Below are 18,159 nucleotides of genomic sequence, written 5' to 3'. Positions count from 1 at the left end.
CCCAATCGACTTTAGCGGGCAGGTATCTCTCCAGTTACGTACCCATGCACACGTGATCATGTGGAGATATCGGACTTTACATATATATGTCCCTCTTTATGCATTTTATGTACTTTATGCACATATATTCGCATATTATATTCGCATACATAACTGAGACTAGTATTGACTTCTATAGCACAAAATCATAAATCACATTTCCACATTTAGTCGGAATTTATAGCAACTACATCATAGTAGTCCGTTCTCTTCTAAAAGACATTGAGCCAAGGGTATAGTGGGTATAATAAAAATACAACGGCAGCGCAAACTCCTCCAACTCTCAATTTTTAAACCTCCGTGGAAACTTTACCAAAGCCGCGGCCCTTGATCGTTTCGGGCGGAGGCCATAACCTAGACTCTTCGTCTTGACTATCCAGGCATCTACTAGCCTCACTCAGCGTGGACATGTCGTAAGACTCGTCGTGCCCTATATTTCGCCGTTTGAGATTCTGCCTCTCTATATTCTTCTGTTCTACCGTGTCAATCACTCGGCCGCTTTCCGGTCCGGACGACGATGATACCCCGGAACTCTTGCGTCCATATGCCAGGAGCGCTGGGAGGAGTCGGCTGAAAAAGGGGCGAACTACTGGAACCGAGGCACAGACTATACCCAGGTTCACCTCGATGAAACAAAGTATCACTGTATATTCAAGATTAGTAACCACTCCTATATGAGAATCCAGCTTCCACGGGAGGGTTTGGTGCCCTTGAAAGGTATAAGATATGATGTTTATCACGTATACTCACTATCAGGTACCGCATCCCAGTCATAATCTTCACTCGCTTCCAGCACGGGTATGTAGGTAACACGCTTGAGAGCGACACAGCATACACTAACGACCGATTAGTAATTCTAAACTTCGTACGCCCGAAAGAGAGGAAGATAAAGATGATGCACATACACGATTCCCGTCGCAAAAAGTAATATTACCGATATTTTTTGCCTTCTGGGGAGCTGCATTCGAATCACCAACGGTATTGGCAATAACAAGATGATAATATCGATTCCGATATCTACTACGTGTGAGCAATCTCACTACGAATATAGAGCATCATGTATGACATACTGTATATATGTCAGTCTTTATCAAGAGTCGCGAAGCAGGGTGATTTTATTTCATACCTTAAGCTGCTCAGACTTATGTAGGCAGGATACGAGTCATAGCACACGGCGTCTAAGCTCTCGTCGACGATACCTTGAAGCGGCCTGCAGGCTAGTGATTCGACTAACGCCGCCGTCACCGAATAGGAGGCGATGATAGCGATGCATATATAGCAAGTCCAACGAAACCACATATGCGGCGCGAGCCTCAGATACAGGACAAGCATGGACATCTTGGCGAAGCTGACGCTTAAGATGAAGCTGAGGTAAGCTAGAAGGCCATACTAAGATAGACATTAGCTATAGCAGATATATCGAGAGAACTTTGTCGTTATTACCAGGCGTTCGCCGATATGGTAAGTATCCTGCAGAATATCCCAGACGTGATATGTGAGGCCATGGTCGATGTCTATTCAGAATATCGAGTTAGAAAAAAGCCAGCAGCTAACCCTCTCCCAGAGAAAGCGGGAATACGGTACCTTTCTTCACAAATACCAGCATCGCAACCGAGATCATATAAGCAGCGATGACAAGCCCTTCAGCTCATATTAGTTAACAGCCTAAAAAGCGCCAAGTCTCTTACTCACAGTCATCGGCTTCGAGTTTCTTCTTGAGCATGTAAACCCTCGTGTAAAGACGAAGAGCGAGGGCAATGCCGGCGATAATAGTTGTCGAGATACCGGCGGCCATAAGATCACCGCGGCGCGTCGGTGGATTGACCGGAGTGCGCACCTGGCCTGGTGGAGGCTCGGCGTAGTAGAGCTTACCATCGCTCATCGTGAGAACCTTCGCCGCTGCCAAGCAGGAACCACTTGCGAGTTGAAGAAGTTAGACCAGTATGTATGACAGCCTGTTTTTTCAAGCTGGAGTGCCGATGTCGAGCTCAAAATACCGGCAGCGGTCTAGGCTAGGGATGAACCGGCGGGTCGGCACAGGAATATTAAGTCATGTCTCAAGGGAATCCGTCGCCTTGGCTATATGGATGTGATTCGCGTGATTTGTGTGATTCGTTGGGCATGCAGCAAACCAGTCAGCCCAGCCAGCCTGCCGCTTGCTCTTAGGGCTGCGCGAAGGAGGCGGGATGAGATTATTTTTTTTCGTCAATACCTAGGTAAAAGAGTGTTGCGATTGCTACTAGGTATTACTCTTATGCATGCACATTCACGAATAACTATTGAGTGGCTAAAGCAACCCATGTGAGAAGAGAAAAAAACCCACCAGTCCTTTCCTAGTCCGTTGGCAAGTCCCGGGGCTTAAGTTGACCACCGCTGCACTGTCATTGATCAGCCAAATTTTATGACATGTTAGGTAGGCTTTTCCGGTGGATAAAATTAGCCCAAGTCCATTTGGTCATCGCATCGGACAAAAGCCACCGGGCACAGACCACAGATCTCGGTACACCACGATATTGACATCGCACTTCCCCTCTCTAGAATCGGATAAGGAGGCACAGGAAGGCACAAGCTGACAAGGCGTTTTCTCCAACACGGAGCGATACATTTGTGGCTTGCCAAGACCAATGTTAGCTTAGGGAGGGTTATCGTTACGCGCGGCAGATGTTGACTCTTTCCCGTTTCTCTCTCTTCACCTCACCGCCAAGCATACTTAGATCGCCTTGGCAGTCTATCAGCTAATGGATTGGTACAGCTACCTAGCTTGCATGGGGTAGGTGTGCTTTTAGGCCTCTTTCACTGTTCATTGCCTTAAACCCCTCAAGGTAATGCGGAAAGGTTTCTGTTCGAGATAAGATCAGTGCCGGTGAGAGTTGGTGATGCCGGGTATTATCGAGTGAGGCTTATGGCCAGGAAGATACCCACCATCCTGTTATTGGAATCAGATATCATAAATATATAAATATATTGAACATCTACAGACACCCAAAGAATATGTACTCGACCTATTCCAGCTCCAATGTTGTACTAACTGATTCCTACGATTTTCCATTATCATTGGTTCCCTGTAGGGTAGTTTCAATTATCGTATTGGGATGAATTGATGTCAATATACTAGGTATATACTGTCACGAGCCCACATCTTTCCATGGCACCGAGAACCTCAAGGAAAATAAGCATTTAGTGTCCCGACAAGACGGATCGGGGTAATACAAGATCATGGTCATGGCTAAGCTAACCTTGAATGCACGTAAGATGCTTGCTTGTTAGCTTACACAGTAGCAACAGTGAAGCTACCAATGAGCAGCTGTTTGACTCCAGACGAAGCTTATTCTGCAGCTAAGGTAAGTCTAGCTTCAAAGGACTTACCTGATACGCTCATTATATATAATCTTGAATGCCACGCCATATTTGAGTGGGCATCCTCGTCGGCGCTGCTTTGATCTCCCATAGAATATCCTCACATGGGTCCTCTTGGATTGACTTTCACGACGTCAATGGTATGGCTCCCATAGGTGGACTTGCTGTGGATATGAAACGACATGTATACATTGTCTTTTAACATGGTGTCTTGTCTGACCTCGTCCGAGATTCCCGTTGTCCTCGTTCTAGCGGCGGAGCGAATAGCAATCAGGATCTGCTTGGGCAATAAACCAGACAATCGGTCAATCAAGGGATGACACAGCGGTGTGACAACCGGAACACCAATATAAGCCAGAAAATGATATTTGAACGTGATTCATGGCGGCTTAAATGATACGATGTTCCCTGCGCTGGCCTTGCCGAGCCCATGTCTCCTACTATATTTCTTCCAATCACAAACTACCGTCAATATTCGAGTTTCCAATCACCTGGTTGTGACACCTAACTATAGTGGGCAATGCAACCGACGGCCTTCAAGGAAGTATGATGAGACTCGATAACGGATCTGCCTGCATTCGTATTTGATTCAGATCGCACGTATGGTACCTTTCAATTAGAATATTAGAGTCCGACGACATGCAGCTCTTTTGCGTAGTGAGTTGAGGTAGATCGCACAACATGGAGAATGTTCCGATCATATGCAAACACAACGCACGACAGGTTAACCATAACTTCTGGGGGGGAACTCTCGATTAGGCTCTCACGATGGACTGGATATTCGTCAGACCATGCACGTTACCCTGTCGCCGGCACAAGTCAAGTTCCAAGTTTTCCATTCAAGGTTTGCAAAACTGTAAGACGCAGACGACAGTTAATCCGACAGGCGGTAAAACGGGCGATTTAATCGACTGGCATTTTGAAATTTGTAAGCTGCGATAACGAGACAAGCCGACAGCCCTCCTGCGTGTCGGCACGATGCATTGATTTCATCCGACGAGGTACTGCTCGATATCCTTATCCTCCTCATCTTCCTGCAGCTCCTGAAGTCTCTTCTCTTCGGCATCCAACAGCTTCTTGATCATGTTTCTCTGCCGTTTCCGAGCCTTCTTTCCCCAATCCGAAGCCGTAGTTTCCGCCTGTTCGTCCTCGTCATCACTATCCTCGGGTAAACCGATTTCGCCGCGCAGTTGATTAGGAGATATTTCCGCTTGCCGTTCCTCCTCTTCCTTGAACTGCTTCTCCATTTGCTTTTCTTGAAATTTGGCACCCATTTTGATGATGTAAGGTCGCAGCAGCGCGTATGCGCCAACAATGATGACTAGCCGAATCCATTGTTTCGGTGTCATGGACGTGAAGGACTCGGAGACATTGTGGGAGAATCGCTCTCTGACTAGATTGAATAGTTGGTTTACCGAGTCGAATAAATGGGCGACAAGGTCTACGAGTTCCGACATGTTGGACTAATGGTTCTCGTTTTCGTTCTTGTCGCAGCTGATGGATGATATGCAGAACGATTGAAGATGCGAATCTGCAGTGGTAGAAGGGTAGAAGAAAGTTAGGAACGACGAGTAAGTATATTATAATGCTCACGGCAAGTATATATACTCGTCGGAAGCTTCGGTATCGTGAGTCAATAATAATAAACAATTACTCAAAACGTATGGATCCATAAACTTGAGGTAAAATCAAACAAAAGATCTTTGGGGGAGAAAAAAGCCTCTCGGTATTAGCGCGCACGGACCTGTTTTTAGAGTGGCTCACTCTTTAACCTTAAATGTCTAGACGCGCCTGACGTAATTTAGACGCGTTCAACCATCAGTCCTTATCATCACCCCTAACCCAAATCGAAACACCTCCTGGGATTTTAGACAAGCCTATCCATTCATCATGGCGGGTGAGTCTGAAGATGAGGTACGAGAGGTAAGAATATTAATGATCATCACTTGTAAAGGAAAGTTAGCTAACATTGAAACAGCAACTAAAAGCTGCATTATGGTTCGCAGTAGGGAAGATGGTTGATGAAGAGACCTTACGGAGGAACAGAAACGTGACTCCTCAATTCATCGGAGCTTTAACTGAGATGGTCTGGGCCCAAATAGGTATCGCTTCGGATATACAAACTCTAGATATACTTTACAGTAGAAGCTGATTGATTCTAGAAAACGTCGCATTGGATTTGGAGAGCTTCAGTCGTCATGCAGGACGAACTACTATCAACACCGAAGACGTCTTACTCCTGGCCAGGCGGAATCAAGATCTGCATGCAATTATCAAGGATTTCGTGGATAAACAGAAAGCGACAAAGGCGAAGGGCAAGTCGAAGAGATGAACCAGGGTGATGAGCACCAGCTTATTTCACATCTGCTCCCGACTTTTGAGGTCTCATACATGTAAACATGTTTAGATCATAAATCTCCGCTATCAGACCAGTTCCATGGTCTATTCCACGGGACAAAACTCGGTATGGGAGAGACTCCGTGTTCATGATAGTCATAACTTGCGGGGGCTTCGATATCGAGAAGAGTATTTCGGGAAATATCTCGCGAAAACGGCTGCTAAGGCGAATGGGACAAATCCCCGTGTTCGGCCCATGAAGAATGTACTATCATCATAGTACACCAAATTCCATTACTCGATCACATGAATACAACACATACCGATAAAAGATTTATAATAGAGCAGTTGTCCTTGCTTCTGAATTCCGTGAAATAGGGAGAGCGTGTTAATATAACAAAAGTCAGCAACTCGATAGGCCATCAACAGCAAAGCGGCCAATAGAGGTGATGATTAACGGCCTGGGCAGCATGGATATTCTTATGGTCCTGAACTATGCTTTGAGTGTTCTCTAGTATCAACTTCGAACCCCTTATTATGCGGTTGCAGCTATAAGGCGCATCAGTCAATACTATAAAAGCCGGGGTAGAATACTAAAGAATACCGCTAAACTCAAATACTTTTTGATATTTGGATTCAATTCATAGTAAGCAAGAATACCTACTAGGTACCTAAGGCACCTATGTTTATGAGCGTCATTTCCTCGCAACTTAGTCTATTCGTAATGTCTTAAAAGACAGTCAAGCTGAAAGACGCGGAAGCAAGGCAATCCCGGTGTCAACCGCCACAATCCTGATCTCAATGTTCTGGATCGTAAAGAGCTAAAATCTATTTAAGAAAGCTGTCATTAGTTTATATCAGCTTTAAAAGAAAGAAGATTCGAATAGTGATGCAGGGCTAGCAGGTACCTAGCCATACGATTATAGCTGCGGCTATTAATATAAGTTGGCTTCTTAGCTAAAGAGCTGAATAAGGGGGGAAATAATAAAATAATCAATACTACAATACTAAACTTAATCATCTTGGCCTGAATGCGAATGGTTTCAAGCTAGTGATACATGTATGAGTTGAAGGACAAAGGGGTACCAAGGTACTTCGTATACAACATTCATGGAGTAAAGTGGCACGACGTCATCCCGAAACTTAATCTTGAACCATCATGGGGTGGCACGTGATGGTTCATTGTTGATAAACAAGACAGTTCAGTCAATTGTGGGAATAATGCAAAATTTTCATAAAGGAAGAACCGAGATATTCACGTGTGAATCCCCTTTTTTAATCTGTTTGCACCGCTTCTCTTTAATAAAGGTTGCTTCCTGCGACGGATGAGGCGGATGGATGACGATCGTCATCAATTGTTGAGTGTGGCTGAAGACTAGAGTGCTAGAGCTGCCACAGTTTCCGCCACAGACTATGACGATTTAACGTGGCTCTGCTAGCTTTGTAACAAATCAGAGAATTTACTGGTTTTTAATCCCTGTCGATATCCAACGTCACATCGGTAGATCGGCAATAGCGCAACAAGCTTGTGTCGAATAAGAAGCTGTGGAGGGGCAACTGGGACCAGAAAAGACCCATATTCGTCATCGTCACGGACTGACGGTTAATTAAATTGATCGGATTCAGTAGAAGAACTGCGGGCATCATCCGACCTTCTTTTAAGACCGAAATACCGTTTGATGTTCCCAATCGACGTCAAATCTCTTTCACCGATCGACGACCCTCTTAATCCTGTCGGTTTGTTCAATCTCCATTCTACTCCAGTTTCCAACCAACCAACCTATTAATTCCATTCCTACTCCCGCCCTTTGTATATTGTCACTTCATACACCTTCCGCGTCTAGATCTATTCCAATCCATTTCGGAATCTTTGGAATTTTGTCGAACTCAATTTGCCAACATTCATTCGGCATCATACAACATATTCAATCGTACAGCTAAAAATTTAATCGTGCAAACAGCTGCAAACAATTACCAAAAATCGCCATCATGGGCGCAAAAGCGGGTTTCGCGCTGAAGCTGGTGCAGTGGTTCTTCCGAGGCATCCAGTTCTGCTGCAGCGCTCTTATTCTCGCCATCTTCTCATATTTCCTCGCGACCCTGAGCAATCGCGGCTTAACGATACCAACATGGACCCGTGCCGTTGAAGGAATCTCGGGTATTGGTGTACTATACACCATCGTCGGTCTATTGCTTCTGTGCTGCCTAGCCGGACATCCGTTTACATCCTTCATCGCCATCGTCCTGGATATCTGCTTCATCGGCGCATACATCTACGTAGCTAGTTCCACTAGAGCAGGCGCCAGCAGCTGCACCGGCACGGTGGACACCGTCTTTGGAAGTGGCCAAGCCGAGAGTCTGATCAACGACAAACACCCGACCTACCGAGAAGCTTGTCAGATGGAGACTGCATGTCTAGCGGTTTCGATAGTTGCGATGTAAGACGCCCTCGTTCAATCCCATAATTCCATTAACACAGTTTGCTAACTAACCAACCAGCCTCTTCTTCGTCTTCTCTGCAGCTCTCGAGGTCGTTCTCGTCCGCCACCGACGCAAGGAACAGCGATTCGGCCCAAGTCCAGCTAACAACTACACTTCGGGCTACGCCAAGCGTCGCGGCCTACTCGGTCTCTTCCGCAAAAAGCGAACTGCCGATGCGGAGGACCCCAACGTTCTACCCGCGCACACCCAACCGGACCAGATGCGCCAGAGTTACAACACGGAGGCTACGGCGGTTGGTCCTGAGACCGGAACCTACAATAACAAGTACCAGTACGACGGACAAGTGGCGTACCCCGAGACCGGTACCGCCACGACGCACACCACGCCGGCCGGCTATCGCTACTAAGCGGGCTCGGACCTGCGACGGATGCATGAGACTGTTGATGAATATGAACATGATGAGGACAAATAGTGCCTTGTACGAAGCAGATATGAACTGGAAGTGATACCCTGCAGGGGTTGACATATGGGACGGTTGTCACGCGCTGCTTTACGGGAATCAGAATGAGATTGCTGGATACAGCTGAGGGGTATGTGGTTGCTTAATGATGATAATTCTGTCGCAAAGTTGGGACTGTGTATCATAATGTGGATGGCCATAGTCGAACCCCTGGATTTCGGGGTCATGACCGGGGATGCTGTAGTTATGTCAGATGAATCAACACGATATTTGTATTCGTGATATCTATCGTCCGTGTTCGCCTTCAGTGTGTATCACTATGCGAATCCGTAGGTTTTGGAGAAATAGGCGTATATCGAAGAGGACATCGGATTCTCCTGGCTTTACGACTTCACATGAGGACATTAGCACTCATTAACCACAATTATTATCATTTTCTTTTTATTTCCTTTTTATTTTCACTCCACCCAACCCTACACACTCAAAGTCCCCTTCGTACTAGGAACCTCCCCCTCTCTCCCCGGTATCCTACTCGTCGCCTGTCTCACCGCGACCGCCAGCGCCTTGAACGCGCTCTCGGCGCGATGGTGGTCGTTTTCTCCCCGCAGACAATCCACGTGCAGCGTCACGCGCGCCGCCTGCGCAAAGCTCTGCAGACAGTGCGGGATCATCTCGCACGACAAATCGCCGATCTTCTCGCGTCGCAGGCCTAGTTCGATGACGCTGTACGGCCGGTTCGAGAGGTCGACGACGGCCCGCGATAGCGCTTCGTCGAGAGGCGCGTAGGCGTATCCGAAGCGCGCTAGCCCGGTTGCGCTGCCGAGTGCGCTGGCGAAGGTGTACCCGAGCGCTATGCAGCAGTCTTCGGCGGTGTGGTGGTCGTCGACTATGGGTTGGGGTGTTGCGTCAGCGGGGTTTGTTCGTTGTTCTTAAGTTATGGGTGTTGTGTGGAGGGGTGGTGGGGGTCGTTACTGTGTAGGTCGCCCTTGCAGGCTAGAGCCAGACTCCAGCCGGCGTGCTTAGCTAGGGCGTGCAGCATGTGGTCGAGGAAGCCGATGCCTGTGTTCACGCTGATGGTTTGGGATTTGCTGGACTGGCTGGCGTGGCCGTTGGTGACGGAGGCTAGTAGGCGGGAGTCGATGTCCGGGGGGAAGTCCCCGCCGTCGAGGTTTAAGGCCAGTTGGATCTTGGTTTCGTTTGTGTCGCGGGCGAGCGCCGCCCACCGCTGGCTAGGTTTTTCGGAGCCCATTGTGGTTGGGTTGTGGAGTAACCGAATTGACTTCTATCGAAATAATTTTTGCAAGTTACTCGGGTAAGATCGTTAAGCTGAACGGGAACAGATGTATGACTTGAACTTTAATCTACAATTTTTAATAGGCCGAGCATCGGCTTAGCTGCAGAGAAAAAAGCTACTGCGGGCAATTGGCCAACCAGGACAAAGCGAATTACTGAATTTGGTTTCACAGGCTCACGCTGCCCCACCTGCAGACCAGCCCCCTCTATCGATAAGAGAAAAGTTCCCAAAATTATTTCTGCTCTACTTTGTACATCCGCGAACTTCAAGTAGCACCGAATTCTTCAAGTTGCCTCTCGTCGCAACTCCACACGACTCAAGATGGGACCATCGCGAACGAAAACAGTCAAGAACAAACATGCGGCGAATAAGTCCGGCATCAGCTCTAGCAAATTGTCGAAAGGAGGCCCGCCAGATGGCGTCAGCAAATCAAAACGGAAGGGTCCGGTTCTTTCGAAGCAGGTGAAGGGTAAAGGTCTCGCCGACCTGCTCAAGAAAAAGAAGAAGAAGGTCTACACCGAGAAGGAACTAGGAATTCCGGAATTGAATATGGTGACACCCGTCGGAGTTACGAAACCCAAAGGGAAGAAGAAAGGCAAGGTCTTTGTGGACGATAAGGTATGTCTACCAATCTAGAACAAGATAAGCATCTTGCGCAATGAAGAGTGCTAACGTATGTCGCTGCGATAATAGGAGAGCATGAACACAATACTTGCCATGGTGCAAGCGGACAAGGATGGCGAGATCGAATCTAAAATGATCAAGGCTCGACAGATGGAGGAGATTCGCGAGGCGCGAAGAGTGGAGGCGGAAAAGAAGGAAGAAGAGAAGAAGGCGAAGCTCGATCAGACCAAGGAATCATTGAGGAGAAAGAGAAAGAGGACAAATAAACCTAATGAAGACGACGCCGATGATGCTGTAATCAAAGAGGCCACCACCTCTGGAACGAGGGCTGCGAAACCGAAAAAGAAGAGAGTGTCGTTCGCCTAGGGCCTAAGAGAGTCAGATGAGTTTCTATATTTCTAGGCGGCGTTTGGGCGTTGATTCGGGCTATTCCTGAGAGCTTTCATATATGAGATTAGCATCAAGGCATTTTCATGATACCCTGAAAACGAAGTTGACCGAATCTTGGTGTCTGTGTACGAGACGATTTGCAATGGATTTATGTGCTTTTCACTTGCGGTCATGCCCAGATATTGCTGGGCGCGATGATATGCTATGCTTCACGACCATATGGGCCTTTCGTGTTTGGAAGTTGATGGTTCTCCCATTTGAAAAGGGGTTGCTGTGTCGAACATATCCGTACGTACAAGTTTTTCATGACTGGTCAGTTACTTTTAATCACCACTCTTAAGTTCGGCTACACAGTTGATTGATTATTTGATCAGAGAAAGCAAATAGAAGATGTCTCCTTAAACATCCCTTTTTCATGAAAATTGTTGGTTTTCTTCACTCTGGTTATCCCCATTTCCGCTGTAAACACGCTTACCAGTTATTTCGGATACAAATTATTTTCTGTCTATTTAACTATTGAGTTTTCCTTTGACTCGTCCACCTCTACACGACGTCGAACATAATCAGCAAAGGCTGGAGCAAGAAGCGAGTTGATGTTAACATCTAGCATCCTAAATTACTGTCTCTCGGGAACGTTCTCGTGTGTAAATTGATATACCCACCCAGACACATACCCTGATAAGCCTAGAACACATCGGCTATGAATTGCCTGTATACCTATCTTACTGATTATATCCATCTTCTTGGTCATGCTCTTATGATATCTTCAATATGTTCTTACTAACGCTTAGTGCTAAGCGGTGGCGGTATCGAGTATCGCTTACGGATGAAAGGTCGACGAACTGCTAGCACGTATTGGGATACGAAGTTCGGAAAACCTTCATCCTATCTTTAGATCAGGCCCTGACATTACGTTAAGTTGGGTATGATTACAAAATTACCTTCTTCAACTTTCATATCTATATGGATACTCATCTTAAGGTATCTAGTTCCTTTCAGACGTAACCCTACTAGATAGGTACCTAAGGAAATTCGGAAGTTAACCCTCACTAAATCTGTATCATGGCTGCAATCTAAGCCTTATAGCAACACAGGTACTGTCTTTCGAGGAACTGTTGGCTCTGAGATTGAACCGGAGGCTCTAAGGGAAGGTCACCTGGGCATGGGGAAGAACGGGGTGGTGGCATTGGCAGTGAGGCTGATTGGAATACTTTTCACTTTATCATATATATCAACGTAGTTACTTAGTAGTATAGTAATGGGTTAAAGGTCGGTAGGGCCCTATCAAACATCATACCTACCTATTGAAGGTTGAATTCAAACCTGGGGACCCAGCAAATAAACCGACGACGCTATATTAAGTCCGTGGATGAATTATATGACTTATTGAGAGTATAAATTTCATGTTCTGCAGTTGTCAACTAAATAGATGTCTTTCCAAGACTTGGTGGAGATTGAGGAGCAATTGAGGAGCAATTTTGCGAAGCCGACGTCGGCTTCTATGATCGTTTCGTCTAAGCGAAAATCTTAGCTCACCAAGCTGAAGCAACCGTCTTTTTATGTTCATTTCTATTTCATGATGAGATACTACTCAAATCTCAGCCACTCATAGGTCAAGTAAGTAAGTTACGAGAAATCAAGTAAGGATGTATGCATTGGTATGACAAAATCATAAGATTCATTGCTGACATATTTATGAACGATACTAGCGATCCTTCTTTAATCTCGCAACCATCATCAATCCTTTGCCTTACTATTCTCTAGCCATGTTTGTTGTCTCGAATACCACCCAATGTAGTTGACCAAGGCAATGAGCTTGTTTGTCTCTAATGTGGATTATGTTTCCTTGGCCAGGATACATGGGTAAGGCTTTTTTTCAGCGAAGAGGCTCACGCGTTGCTATGAAGCTAGTCTAGACTCAAGAGACTACGATGGTACGGTGTATCGCACGCGGCTTGATGTAAAACTAGGATGTAGGCCGAAGCTAACCACTAGTAAAATCTTGGCTTGAGCTCTGAAGAGTTACCTACATGGTGTATTAGATATTGACGGCTTCGACTCCAAATTCTTACAGATCAAATCAAGTTTATGCGTTGGATATAATGTGTGAATATATTTCCTAGTTCATCGAATTCGGATCTTTAAAAGTTAAAATATGATTAATTTCCTTCGCTACTGAGAATAATTTCTTACTGATTATGACGCAATTTGTTGTGGAGGATGGGTGATTTTAGAATTGGTTCAGATGGTTCAGTACCAGGGACTGCGCGTAAGCATCCGCAATGTAAATGAGGCGACCGGGATGGCCCACCCATCGTCCCGGGGACTTGATTCTAATTATTATTAGGCCGGGAGGCTAGACCGATCTAGCTAGTCATAGGAGATCAAGCCTTGATCTTTAAACAACAAACAGAACCGGGCAGTGGAGATGAACGAGCTTGAATCTCGACCATAGCTGGCGAGGCTTCGAGGATGATTACAGCGTAGAAATTTCTGTTGCAACCGGAAACTTGATCCAACTGGTGTGTGATAAACCCAATCCAGATTATCTGCCCACCAAAAGAAATCAATCAATCTGAATCGCGTGGCTCTCCATTAGATCTGCAATTCCTGCAATAGGTACATGCACCGAGGGAATACGAGCTGTTCTACAGCCGCCCATAGGCTATCCTAGACACAACGGGGACAAGTGATATGCAAGAGATATCTTACCTGCCTTAGCTACCCGTGCCTAACCTTGTGTGGGATGAAGTTGATAACTTGTTGCAGTCCCGACTTCGTGTTCCGTGTTCCTGCATACGTCGGTTAGAGGATAGGTACATTTTGGTTTTTGGAGGATGTTTTTTTTGGGCAATATGTCTTAGATTTTACTCATATTATCAACAGCTCTCCAAGGTTGACAACTATCTCTTATTAAAATTATGTAAATAATAATAATAATACCTACAAGACATACATGTACAGCACAGACATAAAAATGGGAATGCAAAAGAGAATTATTACTCGTCAAAAAGAATAGGGGTTTCATAAAGCTTGGCTACATTTGAGAGAGAAAGGAGAAGGAAATATCAGGAGTGGTGCAACATCAAGATGATAATGATGAGGATAACGAGGATAACAAGAGATGGCCGAATGTTTGTAAAGAAAATGCCCGTGTCCCTGGCCAATAATAGATGGTCCTGTCATGTCCCTGGCCGTAGTTGTTTCGTGTGATTGGCTCGTATGTTTATGGCCCCCTTGTCAGAGGGACAACGCTCGACGGAAGCGAAATGAGCAGCAACACCCATCTAGCAAGCTATCGTCCATTTACAGCGAGACAAAGCCCCCCCTAAGCACCCCAAGTTTAGGACCATACGCCATATTCGAGCGTCCGGTGAAGCTAACGATGCTTGGGGGTGTGTCCACTGTTAAGAAGTATCTCATTTTAATTTTTGGTCGGCAAACATATTATCGAAACGCATCCTCCTCCAGGTTTCAATTAATTTCTTTTTTTCTCTCTTTCTCCTTTACCTCATCCTCCTACTTCCTCCCTAACCGTCGAGTTGACCGTTCGTCGCTCTGGTGTCGATGATTCGGTTCCAGCCTATCACGCCAACGATGAGGACCCGGTAACGATCCGAAGGGTTTACAGAAGAGATCGAAGAAGACGAAGAAGCCGCAGAAGTAGTAGAAGAAGGATTCATTAAAAAAAAGAGGAAGAGAGTTTTAAAAAAAACAAGGGGACGATAATAATACGATAATGATGGGATACTGATACTACACTGGACGATCTTCAACCAAACTTAACGTATACATTCATTCATTATCCATTTCGACCTGCCAGTCAGCAGTCAAGCCAGTCTCTAAGCTAGAAGCCGAACGAGTCAAGAAACGCACCGCGCGCCGCCGCTCGATCCCGTCAGCGAATCCGACTCGACTTATTCGACCTAAAAAAAAAACTAGTATTCTAGTACACGCTTACACGCACGCAACTTGGAAAGCTCGTATTTCTCCATTTTCACCGCCACGCGCGATGACAACCCCAGTCTCGGGGTCTTCACTCCCTCAGGCCCGAGACGTACATCAACACAATCATTTTCACAACTCCAGAGACAGCCACAGCCGTCATTATCAACACACCCACCATAACCACCACGCTCGTTCTCAAAATAGCTATAGTAATAGTAACGCCAACTCCAACTCCAACGCCAATGCCAACGACAACGATAACTCCAGTAAAAGGGGCCACAAACGTACTGATTCCGATGAACCCACAATTATCGTTGAGACAGTTTCCGTTCTTCAGATAATCGATTCGTCTGGTGCGACCGTTACTCTTCAAACCCTTACGCCCTCAGGAGGACAGACACCTGCGACTACAATTAATCCTGGATCCGATACTAGCACCGTCGACCCGGCCACTGAATCTGTATCTGCCCAAGGTTTCTCTTCAACTTCGACAGCAACCAGCGACGATGCAGGCGCCGATTCATCAACGACAACTTCCACTCCGACGATAGACCCGACCGTAGCACCGTCGGAGTCTTCGATGCCTACTTCGTTTCCCACATTATCTTATTCGCCTTTGACGTCCACTCCTTTATCAGGCTCTCCCGTTTTTCCTTCCTTGACCGGCGTGACTAATTCGACCCAAGGTCCGTCTTCATCTTTAACTTTATCATCTTCATCTTCATCCTCGTCCTCGTCTTCATCTTCGTTTTTTGCAGTCCCCACTACGTCGCTTTCAATATCTAACTCATCTAAAGCATCGTCATCGACCTCGATCCTTTCCAACAACAGTACTTCTTCTACTTCCACTTCTTCCGTTTTTCCCTTTTCCGCAGAAAGCATCATCGGCTCTGCCACAGCATCATCAGTATTGTCTAGTAGTAGTTCACTTTCTTCTAATTCTTCCTCGTCCGCCTCGGCAACGAGTACCACGAGCTCCGGTTCCAGCTCCGCGTCGATATCCTCCAATTCGTCCTCCGCCTTCGCATCCTCCACCGGATCGGGTGGCGGCGACGTTGGCCTAGGCGGCAATGTGCAACCATCCTCTTCGAGCACCTCGACGGCCGATGGCGCTGATAGCTCGTCCTCTAGCGGGCCTGGTGCCGCCACGGTCGCGGGTAGCGTGCTAGGAGGTGTGGCTGCGCTAGCAGCCATATTGATCCTAGCGCTGTTCCTTCTCCGGTGGAAAAAGCGCCAGAACACCCAGCAGCTCATGCGAGGCTCCGGCAGCGAACGAGGTCCCGGCGGCGCGTTGGTTGGAAATTCCGGCCCCGTCGGCGGAGGAGGCAATGCTGGCAGCATGACGGAAACACGACGTTCGGTCCCCTTCGCGATCCCCGCGGCGCTCGCCAGCTTGACCGGCCACAAGCGAAACTCTGGACGTAGCGGTGCCTCGTCGGACGGTGGCGAAAGGGGGTTTTCCAAGGTGTCCGGGAGGAAGTTGCCTCCGGTGATACAATTTGGAGGCGACGGTTACTCGGACCCTCGAGATACCATGCTGAGCGAGCAGTCGATAGACTACCGGGATTCCCAGGCTTTCCCCGGATTGACTAACGCGGGACCGACCAGGCTAGCCGTTGGTACTCCGATGCGGCCGGAGAGCGGTATCCCTGTTTACAACCCGGGGCCGGCCCGGACGCCAGTTACGGAGCAAGCTCCCTTTACCCCGGACACGTCGCCCCTCGAGCCTCCCCCTAGAGATCCACTTGGACCATCTCGACCTTCGCAGGACGGTTCAAGTCGGTCCCACGCTTCGGTTTCCCGGTTCACCGAGGTGTTATGACCCTTGGATTGATATACCCCCTACCTTTGTGCTTGTATACATTTCGTTTTCTTGATGATACCTGTTTGTTATCTATGTGTCGGCGCCAATATATGCTTCGTCGCAGCATCGGGTTGGCGTTGACATTTGAAATAAAAATATCTCGAAAGGGGTCTCATAGGGGGGAAAGGAAAGGGAATAAAGGAAGGCTAGCTTTCAGCCAACAACACACTTTTTTTTCGCACCTATGTTAGATGCCAAAAAACCATTTCTTGTAAATAGCCAGATGTCATCCGAGCCCCCTTCGGGGTTGGCAGGGACGACGATGGGCATGGCCGTTCACGGAGTCGAGATCGCAGCAGCTGCTTGTCTCCTCCGGGTCTGCTCCTAATCAAGCATAATTATCATCAAACTCTTTCTCACCTATGCTCATCTCGGGACCTGTCTAAGGTCTGTTTTAAGGACCAGGGACTAACGAGCTGTATTATAATGCCGTGGGAAGATATGTTAAGCATACCCAAGGCATTGGTATCAAGTTATTTTAGCCCCGATTAACGGACGGAGCCGAAGAGTTCAGGCGACAGGTCCATACAGTATAACTTGTGTATAAAGGTTCTCAGTGGGCATTATCTCTGCGCACCGCTAGTTCGTTGTGTGATCTACAACCTAGAGAAAATTCCCGGTTGAGATGGGAGGGTTGAGACGTATATGAAACAGGACCGGATCTGGCATCCTCCTACCTACCCACAGACGCTTTGGCCCATTATGACAAATTATTGCGCCGATATTTCATAGTGACATAGCACGTTTAGTCGGTGAAAAGAGAATAGAAAAAGCCTAGCATCTTGGTTTTTTTTCCCCATATGCCTTTGCCCCGGACGAAGCTAACGTTCATATGTCAAGATAGGCTTCCGCCTCCCGCGTAGGTGTTGAGCCTTGACTGTGTGGAGTGGGCTTTCCACCCCCATGCGGGGCGGATGAAACGAAAGCCTATTCTTTCTAGGGTGATCACACCAGACAACTGGGACGCACGTAACCTGGCGCCATGGGGGAACCATTGAAGGATTCAAGCTTATTAACTACCCATGTGTCTACGGTCGGCGGCCTCCCACAACATGTAATCAACTGTTTGAGGCTTGGCCAGTTGGTTGATTATCATGATATGATGTTGTTCGCTTTATGTTACAACTTTATGAGAATACGTCAGCTTATTGGACCAAGACTAACTTGAAGGGATCGTCGGTCGAGGTATGCTGATAACATATTTTCAATCATATGCCATCTGAACAATTCATGAGATCTAAATACGGGGATAAACTTTAGGTTCTTATTAGTCCTCCGAAATCGAATGTTCGTAATCGTAGTTGAACCCGAATTCCGACTCCGATTCTCTATAGCCAGGGGATTCGAGACTAACTTAACTAACTTGAACTAACTACTAGGTAGACTAACCAGACGAACTAACCA

General features: G+C 46.9%; 8 protein-coding genes across 8 annotated transcripts; 4 read left to right on the top strand and 4 right to left on the bottom strand.

The window, feature by feature from the left end:
- Positions 1-140: 140 nt before the first annotated feature.
- On the bottom strand, positions 141-2,426 carry GGS22DRAFT_173154 (uncharacterized protein). Its single transcript, XM_047962880.1, has 7 exons — positions 1,732-2,426; positions 1,624-1,680; positions 1,483-1,553; positions 1,167-1,428; positions 945-1,056; positions 790-875; positions 141-682 (listed from the first exon to the last, which is right to left on the bottom strand). The coding sequence occupies exons 1-7, from the start codon at positions 1,919-1,921 to the stop codon at positions 330-332; spliced, it is 1,131 nt and encodes a 376-aa protein (XP_047814859.1). The 5' UTR covers positions 1,922-2,426; the 3' UTR covers positions 141-329.
- Positions 2,427-4,344: 1,918 nt separating this feature from the next.
- GGS22DRAFT_74653 (DUF1531-domain-containing protein) lies at positions 4,345-5,061 on the bottom strand. The gene has a single exon (XM_047967991.1). The coding sequence runs from the start codon at positions 4,851-4,853 to the stop codon at positions 4,386-4,388; it is 468 nt and encodes a 155-aa protein (XP_047814858.1). The 5' UTR covers positions 4,854-5,061; the 3' UTR covers positions 4,345-4,385.
- Positions 5,062-5,117: 56 nt separating this feature from the next.
- Positions 5,118-6,339, top strand: GGS22DRAFT_173145 (kinetochore component CENP-S-domain-containing protein). Its single transcript, XM_047962879.1, has 3 exons — positions 5,118-5,319; positions 5,375-5,498; positions 5,559-6,339. Exons 1-3 carry the CDS (start codon positions 5,287-5,289, stop codon positions 5,726-5,728), a joined length of 327 nt encoding a protein of 108 aa, XP_047814857.1. The 5' UTR covers positions 5,118-5,286; the 3' UTR covers positions 5,729-6,339.
- A 791-nt stretch (positions 6,340-7,130) lies between these two features.
- Positions 7,131-8,917, top strand: GGS22DRAFT_173142 (uncharacterized protein). The gene is made up of 3 exons (XM_047962878.1): positions 7,131-7,470; positions 7,695-8,171; positions 8,233-8,917. The coding sequence occupies exons 2-3, from the start codon at positions 7,723-7,725 to the stop codon at positions 8,579-8,581; spliced, it is 798 nt and encodes a 265-aa protein (XP_047814856.1). The 5' UTR covers positions 7,131-7,470; positions 7,695-7,722; the 3' UTR covers positions 8,582-8,917.
- A 132-nt stretch (positions 8,918-9,049) lies between these two features.
- On the bottom strand, positions 9,050-9,984 carry GGS22DRAFT_173141 (IGPD-domain-containing protein). The gene is made up of 2 exons (XM_047962877.1): positions 9,608-9,984; positions 9,050-9,521 (listed from the first exon to the last, which is right to left on the bottom strand). Exons 1-2 carry the CDS (start codon positions 9,882-9,884, stop codon positions 9,109-9,111), a joined length of 690 nt encoding a protein of 229 aa, XP_047814855.1. The 5' UTR covers positions 9,885-9,984; the 3' UTR covers positions 9,050-9,108.
- Positions 9,985-10,211: 227 nt separating this feature from the next.
- GGS22DRAFT_74628 (uncharacterized protein) lies at positions 10,212-11,225 on the top strand. Its single transcript, XM_047967990.1, has 2 exons — positions 10,212-10,547; positions 10,623-11,225. The coding sequence occupies exons 1-2, from the start codon at positions 10,251-10,253 to the stop codon at positions 10,917-10,919; spliced, it is 594 nt and encodes a 197-aa protein (XP_047814854.1). The 5' UTR covers positions 10,212-10,250; the 3' UTR covers positions 10,920-11,225.
- Positions 11,226-15,497: 4,272 nt separating this feature from the next.
- On the bottom strand, positions 15,498-16,085 carry GGS22DRAFT_192501 (uncharacterized protein; the record flags this gene model as incomplete). Its single annotated transcript, XM_047965275.1, has 1 exon — positions 15,498-16,085. The coding sequence occupies one exon, from the start codon at positions 16,083-16,085 to the stop codon at positions 15,498-15,500; it is 588 nt and encodes a 195-aa protein (XP_047814853.1).
- A 58-nt stretch (positions 16,086-16,143) lies between these two features.
- GGS22DRAFT_192500 (uncharacterized protein) lies at positions 16,144-16,713 on the top strand (the record flags this gene model as incomplete). Its single annotated transcript, XM_047965274.1, has 1 exon — positions 16,144-16,713. The coding sequence occupies one exon, from the start codon at positions 16,144-16,146 to the stop codon at positions 16,711-16,713; it is 570 nt and encodes a 189-aa protein (XP_047814852.1).
- Positions 16,714-18,159: the final 1,446 nt, after the last annotated feature.

Source organism: Annulohypoxylon maeteangense (assembly GCF_022496945.1).
Source record: "Annulohypoxylon maeteangense strain CBS 123835 unplaced genomic scaffold GGS22scaffold_21, whole genome shotgun sequence".
Taxonomy (NCBI): domain Eukaryota; kingdom Fungi; phylum Ascomycota; class Sordariomycetes; order Xylariales; family Hypoxylaceae; genus Annulohypoxylon; species Annulohypoxylon maeteangense.
The sequence above is the reverse complement of the archived record's forward strand: the minus strand, read 5'-3'. Positions and strand labels throughout refer to the sequence as shown.

Bases quoted from the DNA above. Each gene is read 5' to 3' on its own strand.
- GGS22DRAFT_173154 (XM_047962880.1), bottom strand. From the start codon at position 1,921: ATGAGCGATGGTAAGCTCTACTACGCCGAGCCTCCACCAGGCCAGGTG. The intron at 1,429-1,482 runs GTAATAACGACA...TGTCTATCTTAG, and splicing joins ACCATATCGGCGAACGCCTG to TATGGCCTTCTAGCTTACCT. The intron at 683-789 runs GTGAGTATACGT...TTGAATATACAG, and splicing joins CTGGGATGCGGTACCTGATA to TGATACTTTGTTTCATCGAG.
- GGS22DRAFT_74653 (XM_047967991.1), bottom strand. From the start codon at position 4,853: ATGTCGGAACTCGTAGACCTTGTCGCCCATTTATTCGACTCGGTAAAC.
- GGS22DRAFT_173145 (XM_047962879.1), top strand. From the start codon at position 5,287: ATGGCGGGTGAGTCTGAAGATGAGGTACGAGAG. The intron at 5,320-5,374 runs GTAAGAATATTA...ACATTGAAACAG, and splicing joins CTGAAGATGAGGTACGAGAG to CAACTAAAAGCTGCATTATG. The intron at 5,499-5,558 runs GTATCGCTTCGG...GATTGATTCTAG, and splicing joins GATGGTCTGGGCCCAAATAG to AAAACGTCGCATTGGATTTG.
- GGS22DRAFT_173142 (XM_047962878.1), top strand. From the start codon at position 7,723: ATGGGCGCAAAAGCGGGTTTCGCGCTGAAGCTGGTGCAGTGGTTCTTC. The intron at 8,172-8,232 runs GTAAGACGCCCT...CTAACCAACCAG, and splicing joins GCGGTTTCGATAGTTGCGAT to CCTCTTCTTCGTCTTCTCTG.
- GGS22DRAFT_173141 (XM_047962877.1), bottom strand. From the start codon at position 9,884: ATGGGCTCCGAAAAACCTAGCCAGCGGTGGGCGGCGCTCGCCCGCGAC. The intron at 9,522-9,607 runs GTAACGACCCCC...CCCAACCCATAG, and splicing joins CTGCAAGGGCGACCTACACA to TCGACGACCACCACACCGCC.
- GGS22DRAFT_74628 (XM_047967990.1), top strand. From the start codon at position 10,251: ATGGGACCATCGCGAACGAAAACAGTCAAGAACAAACATGCGGCGAAT. The intron at 10,548-10,622 runs GTATGTCTACCA...CTGCGATAATAG, and splicing joins AGGTCTTTGTGGACGATAAG to GAGAGCATGAACACAATACT.